Genomic DNA, 7,389 nt, shown 5'->3' with positions numbered 1-7,389 from the left:
CTTCTCCTCTCCCTGAAGCGGAGTTCCGAGATCGCATTCGTTCTTATCTCTCCTCCTCTGGTCTCCCGTCGTTGTCTCTAGAGGAATTGACGGCCTTGGAATCTCCTATTGTTGAAGAGGAAATTTCTTTAGCTATCTCCAGTATGGCAACGGGTAAGGCCCCAGGCCCAGACGGCCTTACCTTGGTATACTATAAGAAACTTGGCCATGAACTCCGCCCCAGACTGTTGAAAGTTTTCAATTCTCTCACTGATGGCTCGGCCCTTTGTCGTGACTCCCTGTGTGCTCACATAGCGGTTATCCCCAAACCCGGAAAGGACCCTCTTCTGTGCTCTAACTACCGCCCCATTTCGCTAATCAATGTTGACCTAAAAATTTTAGCCAAGATCCTTGCGACGCGTTTATCGCCCTTGTTAGGAAATATTGTTCACCCAGATCAAGCTGGATTTTTACCCGGCCGTGAGGCTCGAGATAATACTACCAAAGCTATCAACCTCATGTATGGGGCTAAACAATCGGGCTCTCCTCTCATGCTTCTTTCAACTGACGCTGAGAAAGCCTTCGACAGGGTCAACTGGCGGTTCATGGAAGAGACCCTGTTACATATTGGTCTTGGAAATCGCATGATGAGTTGGATCATGGCTCTATACTCTCTCCCTACAGCGATGGTTAGGGTGAACGGTTTATTGTCCCAGTCCTTCCCTATCCGAAATGGCACTAGGCAAGGATGCCCCCTCTCGCCTCTCATTTTCGTCCTGACTCTTGAACCCTTCCTCCGCCAGGTTCGAGCCGACCCGAACATCTCAGGCGCTTCTCATTCTTCCTGTTTATACAAAGTGGCGGCTTATGCAGACGACTTGCTATTTTTTCTCTCCTCCCCTCATGTTTCTCTTCCATCTCTGATATCTGCCTTTCAGGTTTACTCGACCCTTTCGAATTTTAAAATCAACTTTTCGAAGTCGGAAGCCCTTAATGTGACCCTTTCCTCCTCGGCGGCCACCTCATTGAGTCAATCTTTCCCTTTTCATTGGGCCCCCACTTCTCTCAAATATTTGGGGGTTTATCTTACTCCGGACCCGAAAGATCTCTTTCGTTGCAACTTCCCCCCACTTCTGGTGTCTATCAGGGCTGATTGTACTCGATGGTCCACTGGAGCCTTTACTTGGTTCGGGAGATGCGCGATTTTTAAAATGAACATTCTCCCTCGTCTTCTCTACTTGATGCAGGCGCTTCCCATTCACATCCCTCTGTCTTTTCTTAGATCCCTCACTTCCGTCCAACTGAAGTTCATCTGGTCGGGCAGACCCGCCCGAGTGAGCAAGGCTTTTCTCTTTCGTCCCAAGAGTTGCGGTGGTTTATCGCTTCCGGACCTGAAGTCCTATTACTTGGCTACCCACCTGACTCGTGTCGTGGACTGGTGTAGGCATGCTGTTTCTAAACCTTGGGTCTACATTGAACAGGCATTCTCTCCGATCCCTTTGCAGGTTGCCCCATGGCTGGACTCCTCCTCATTGTCATCTCTCTTTTCTCACCCTACCCTTGGTCCCACGCTTCGGATTTGCTCCAGGGGCCTTGTTCGCTCCACTCTCCTCCCTAAGGATTCCGCTCTTTTCCCAGTGCTGGGCAATCCTGCCTTTCCACCTGGAATGTTTGACCGAGTTTTTCGTAATTGGCGCCGTCATGGGATTTTCCGTGCCTGTCACTTCCAGGATGCTGGGGGATGGACTACACTTCTGAATTCCCAGGCCCCTCCTGAGCTGCCCCCTTTGGATGCTTGGCGGGGGATGCAACTTCGTCACTTTTTACATTCTCTCCCTGCTCCTGCAGAGTTCCGCGTCGAACCTACCCCCTTGGAGAAGATTTGTGTTGGTGCTGGCCCCCTTCGCCACTCCCTCTCGCTCACTTACCGGATCCTGGTTGAACCTCCGGAGGACTTTGTTCCGCCGTTCTTGTTGAAATGGGAATCTGACTTATCCCTTTCCCTCTCTCAGGAGCAGCGTAGGCGCATTTTTCGCCTTTCTCATACTGCTTCCATCAGCTCTCGCCACCAGGAGGCCAGCTACAAAATCTTGTCCCGATGGTATAGGGTTCCTACGAGACTCCATGCTATGTTTCCTCAGGTGTCCCCATTATGTTGGCGCTGTGGCGACGAGGAAGGCACGCTGCTACACATTTTTTGGTCCTGTCCTGCCCTTTCGTCCTTCTGGGAGGGGGTCAAGCGGATAACCCTCCAGCTTACTGAAACTTCTCACCATTTGGGCCCTGCCCTGTTCCTCCTTAATCATTGTGAGTCTTCTGTTAAGGTCTTTAAGCGTTCCCTACTTAGATTCCTGATCCTCGCTGCCCGGGCTTGTATCCCCCTTTTTTGGAAACGAGTGGATCCTCCTCCTCTCTCCCTCTGGATTTCGAAGGTCAACAAGATAATGCGCATGGAAAATCTCACGTCTTTCCTGCATGGCACGACTGAGGCGTACATCAAAACCTGGTTCTACTGGTTCAGATTTCAACAGTCTGCAGAGTACCGGACGCTTCTGGGCTCTGACCCCTCCTCTGATTGATACTCTTGTTGTTCGTCTCAGGTATTTGACCAGTGGTCGCTCGCGAGCCCTTCCCAACTGGCTGTGGTATGGATGACCTGGCGAGCGCTCTCACTGGTTTCCTGACTGCTCACACTCACCCCTACCTACCCTTTCACCCCCCACATTTAGTCCTCTCCCCCACTCATCTGTCCCACTAACCCCTCCCTCCTCCTCCCCCCCCCCTTTTTTCCTTTTTCTTTTTTTTTTCTATGGTGCTTTCTTTGTCTTTAATTTTTTTTTTTTTTTTTTTTTTTAATTCTTCTATGATTGTATTTTGTGTTGCACTGTGTGCTTTTTCTGTTCGCAGGGCGGGTGTTCGCCTTGTAACTTGTAATTGTTTTTTCTTTTCTTATTGTTTAAAAAAAAATTTTCAATAAAAATTTGAGTTACAAAAAAAAGAAAGCGGCGGCAGGCAGACTTTGCCAGTGGCCGCTCAACCCCCCGCGTGCCAGCCGCTTCTATTGGAAGCGCTCGGCAGGCGAGGAGGGGCTCTATCAGCAAAATCATGCTGATAGAGCCCAACCGTAAACGTTAGGTTAAACTACCCCCCCCCCCCCCCCCCGTTTTAAAATAAAAGCCTGAAACAGAATGTCAAACTTACCGAGCGGTGTAGGGTGGGCGGGCATTCAGGCCTCCTCTTCCTCCGATGTTCCGTCCTCCTCCGGCGCTCGCAAGCTGATAATGGCCAGGGCACATGCGCAGTAGAAGCATTATGATATTGCGCATGCGCCCCGGCCATTATCAGCGAGTGCCGGAGGAGAGGGACGGAACATCGGAGGCAGAGGAGGCCTGAATGCCCCCCCAGCCCGCCCTGCACCGCTGGGTAAGTTTCACGTTCTGTTTCAGGCCGGCGTGACAGCAGGGCTGCCAGACACTTCCTATTCATTTCTATGGGAGCCGACATGCGAGCGCTCCCCTTAGAAATGAATGGACTGCTTTTTTCCATTCATTTCTATGGGGAGCGCTCGCATGCCGGCTCCCATAGAAATGAATAGGAAGTGTCCAGCAGCCCTGCTGTAACGCCGGCGTGTACGGCTGTGATACACGCCGGCGTTCGGTAGTGTGAATGCACCCTTACGGTGCCTTTTATGTATGTATGGAAGCGGCACGCAGTCTTTGCCGCTGCTTCCATCCATATATAAGCCGCACCGGACTATAAGCCGCACTTACGATTTCTGAGGAAATCGTAGGTTTTTATGTGCGGCTTATAGTCCGGAAAATACGGTATATTGTAAAGTCTGCTCAGCTTCTCTTCTTCTATAATATGTCTGCAGATTACACTGCATTATCCATGTGACAAGTTCCCTATAGAAATACCCTGCTGTCCCACCAGATAAAATGATCCCGTCCTCTCCAGTACACATTTCTATGCACCATATACACAATTTCTATATTACTCCATAAAGTAGCCTTTACATTGAATTATAGAGTCTTTCCTATATCAGGTTGGTCCTTCGGACAAACAAGTCTGCAGTTGCCAAACAGAAATATGTTTTAGTTTTTCTCCCTTTAAGCCTCTTTTGTTTCCAGTCTTCGTGCAGCTTTTTTCAGATCTTTAACAATCAAATCCACATCTTCTGTTGAAGTGTCTCGGCCCACACTCAAGCGAATGGCGCCACGTGCTACATCAGGTGGTACACCGCTACTCAGCAGCACATGGGACGGTCTGTGTAAGAAAAATTGGATTTTTGCAAAATTAACATGGAAGGATGTGTGCGAAAAGCATTTCATTAGAAGACATCTATTAGTTATATTGTGTACCTGTCCCCTTTGTCCGAGTGACATGCTGCACCAACACTCGCTAAGAGATACTCACAGTGTGAAAGCCACTCACGGCCTGCAATAAAGAGCAAAGGTTCATGTAAAATGGTTTATAAAAAGACATTAAAGCATATTTATTGTTAAAGAAAATGGCATTCAGGGTCTGGCTGTCCAGTCTCTATCTGTGCACTGTTTCTACTTACATTGTATGTATCAGATTTATTCCCATCAGTATAGTGTGCTAAAGTAAAGCTATCCCCTGGAACATGCCGTGCAGTCTGCAGGTAGCAGGCTATAGTTTTATATGGCTAGATTCATTATAACTTGGAATTTATTCATTGAAATCCCTGCATTTGCTATGCTGTAAAGTCAATAGGACAGTCCTATCAGTGACTTAGAGATTTCCTGTATGACTATGCAACCAAAGATAACAGTCAATGAGTAGGACCCACATCCACATAAGAGGGGACAACTTGCTGATCGCTGGGTATCACCTCCAATCTCCATAACAGGATTTTCCAGTTGGACTGAAAGCACGCATCACATCATACATTTATTTGGGGACTGCTTGAAATAGCTGACAACTTACTCTAAAGAGAAAAAAAATCTAGAACAGCACTGGGTATACAAAAACCCTCTCAAGGGGTTAAGGTGCGAGTCTGCAGAAAATAGCTTAAAAAGTGAGGCGGATGAAAAATAGCAAAGGGTGGATTTATTCCACAAGTGCTACATTTCATTCCTCTGCATGATAAAGGTTAGTTATTTGTTAGTGGAACCAAAATACAGCACTTATGGAATAAATCTACTCTGTCATTTTTCATCCAATTTGAGTGCTGGCTCACTTTTTTTGTATTGAGTACGCACTCAGCTATCTCCGACAATTCCCTGTCAAATCAATCGAGTGGCATGCGCTGTCTGACTAACCACTCCATTCAAAACTTGGGTGCAAAACACCCTATTTCTTGGGGTACCATTAATCATCAAGTCATCCCGTATCGTACATGGTTGGAAACCCCGAATAAGCATGAGTAAGAAAAGACTGACATACATACTTACCAAGGACTGGAGGTCTAAGCAATGACACATTGCAGGTGTTAGGAAGACGCTCAGTGCCGGAGAAGTGAGAATTAAACCGGATGTTATCACCAAATACAGCCTAAAATATGGTAACGTAACAGCAAAGTCATGTTCCAGTCTTGCATTGGGATGTAGCGTTGTAATGAGCAGTTACAAAGACACTATGTGAATATTATCAAACCTACACAAGTTATGCTGTAGCTTTCAGCAAGTATTCTAGCACCGCTTTATTGTCAGATACCTGCCCAGCTGCCATGACAGCATATGCTCAACAGTAATATCTCATTGTTACCAGCAAGCTCACGCTGTGGCTGGTTACATGGCAATGTCTGGTAGAAATCTTATAAGTAGCTAACACATGACTTCTGCAACCCCGCTAGTGGCCTCAGTAGCCAAGTACTGTACCAAAGACATTACCTCTCTGCAATGGCAGCCATGATGGCGGTAGTACTGCACAAGACAGCTGAGGCCACTGAGCGATCATGTATTGGTGACGGCTGGAGCAACAGTGCTGGATCACCATGCAAAAGAAGAGGTGAGTAGTGATTTTTTTAATTTCTTTCTCTGCTGTTCTTATAAATATGGCCTTGTTCTAGAAAACCTACTCACCTGTAATCTTTCCTCCAGATAGTCCCGCACACTTCTCATGTGATCCTCGTCCACTGCACACTGACAGTTCACCAACTCCGCAGCCTGCAAAGAAAACAGGCCTAAGCTTAAATTCATAGAAAACTAAAGGCAGTCTCATTGCATATACTATATACCCTACACTCTGCAAAGCAGCAGGTTTCTAGTTATTTCTAACATCAATGTCAGTGAATTCTGATGTGCATGGCATGACTTTCCCCCAATGGCAGAGATATGTGAAGAGGAGGATATGACTAGATTTCAATGTGCCCACTTCTTTCTTGTGGAGGGAGATAAGTCTTTGTCAAAAGGGCTTAGCAGCAGTTTGTCACCCCCTCCCCATAAAACTAAGTGCACGTGCCTGGCTGAGCAGGGAGCTTACTAAAACATGGCATATGACATACACATATATACAAAGAATTTCAGCCTCACCTTCCCAAGTCCTGCAATCATAGGTGTATTCTCTGTACTGGAGAAAAGACACAATCTTTACAAATCAGCCATATTCCATAAAGTATTAGAAAGCTCTGCATTATGATCTAACCTTAATTCTCTGTTACAACTTTCACAATGTAATGTTAATAAGTAACAATTTCTTCTTTAATTAAAGCGGTTCCCTGGAATCACAATATTGATGGATTATCACTAGGAGAAGCCATCATTATCAGATCAGTGAGGGTCTACCTGCTGCTTACCTGCTGGTCAGCTGAATGAAGGGGCTGCAGCCCTCAGACAAGAGCTTTGGCCTCTTCATTGTGTATGTCGTTTTATTAAGGTTAGGTTCACATCTGCGTCAGAGTCTCCAACTGAAAATTGGCAAAGAGAAAATCCTGCACGGAGGACTTTTTTTTCTTTAACAATTTCAATATAAAAATGTTGGAAATCTGACAGACCCCATTACAGTCTCTGGGGTCTGCGGGTAACCACTGTTTTAGAGGACGGGCTTGCTGTCATTCTTTTCCACCAGTACAAATGTGAATCTAACCTTATCTGAGCATTGTCTTCTTAGCAGTGACTGTGCTGGGTATTGTAGCTCTGTTTCATGCTGAAATACCAGCTTATTTTTTGCGAGACAACCTGTGCTTTTCATTGGTACTATTTTGGTGTACATACAACTTTTTGATCACTTTTTATAGCATATTTTTTAAGGTGAGATGGCAAAAAAACATTATTTCCGGCGGTTTTGTTCCATTTTTTTTCCCGACATTTACCGTATAGGTGAAATAATGTTTTAGTTTTATGATACAGGTTGTTACGGACGCGGCGATACCAAATATGCATTGTTTTTATTATTTTTTAGGTGTTTTTTTTTAATAACTCATTTGCTATAGAAAAAGGGAATTTT

General features: G+C 45.9%; 1 protein-coding gene across 1 annotated transcript; it reads right to left on the bottom strand.

The window, feature by feature from the left end:
* Positions 1-3,938: 3,938 nt before the first annotated feature.
* On the bottom strand, positions 3,939-6,798 carry LOC142196921 (selenocysteine lyase-like). The gene is made up of 6 exons (XM_075266899.1): positions 6,740-6,798; positions 6,477-6,513; positions 6,027-6,110; positions 5,397-5,496; positions 4,341-4,416; positions 3,939-4,245 (listed from the first exon to the last, which is right to left on the bottom strand). Exons 1-6 carry the CDS (start codon positions 6,796-6,798, stop codon positions 4,089-4,091), a joined length of 513 nt encoding a protein of 170 aa, XP_075123000.1. The 3' UTR covers positions 3,939-4,088.
* Between the last annotated feature and the right edge of the window lie 591 nt (positions 6,799-7,389).

This window comes from Leptodactylus fuscus, chromosome 3, assembly GCF_031893055.1.
Source record: "Leptodactylus fuscus isolate aLepFus1 chromosome 3, aLepFus1.hap2, whole genome shotgun sequence".
In the NCBI taxonomy this organism is placed as follows: Eukaryota; Metazoa; Chordata; class Amphibia; order Anura; family Leptodactylidae; genus Leptodactylus; species Leptodactylus fuscus.
The sequence above is the reverse complement of the archived record's forward strand: the minus strand, read 5'-3'. Positions and strand labels throughout refer to the sequence as shown.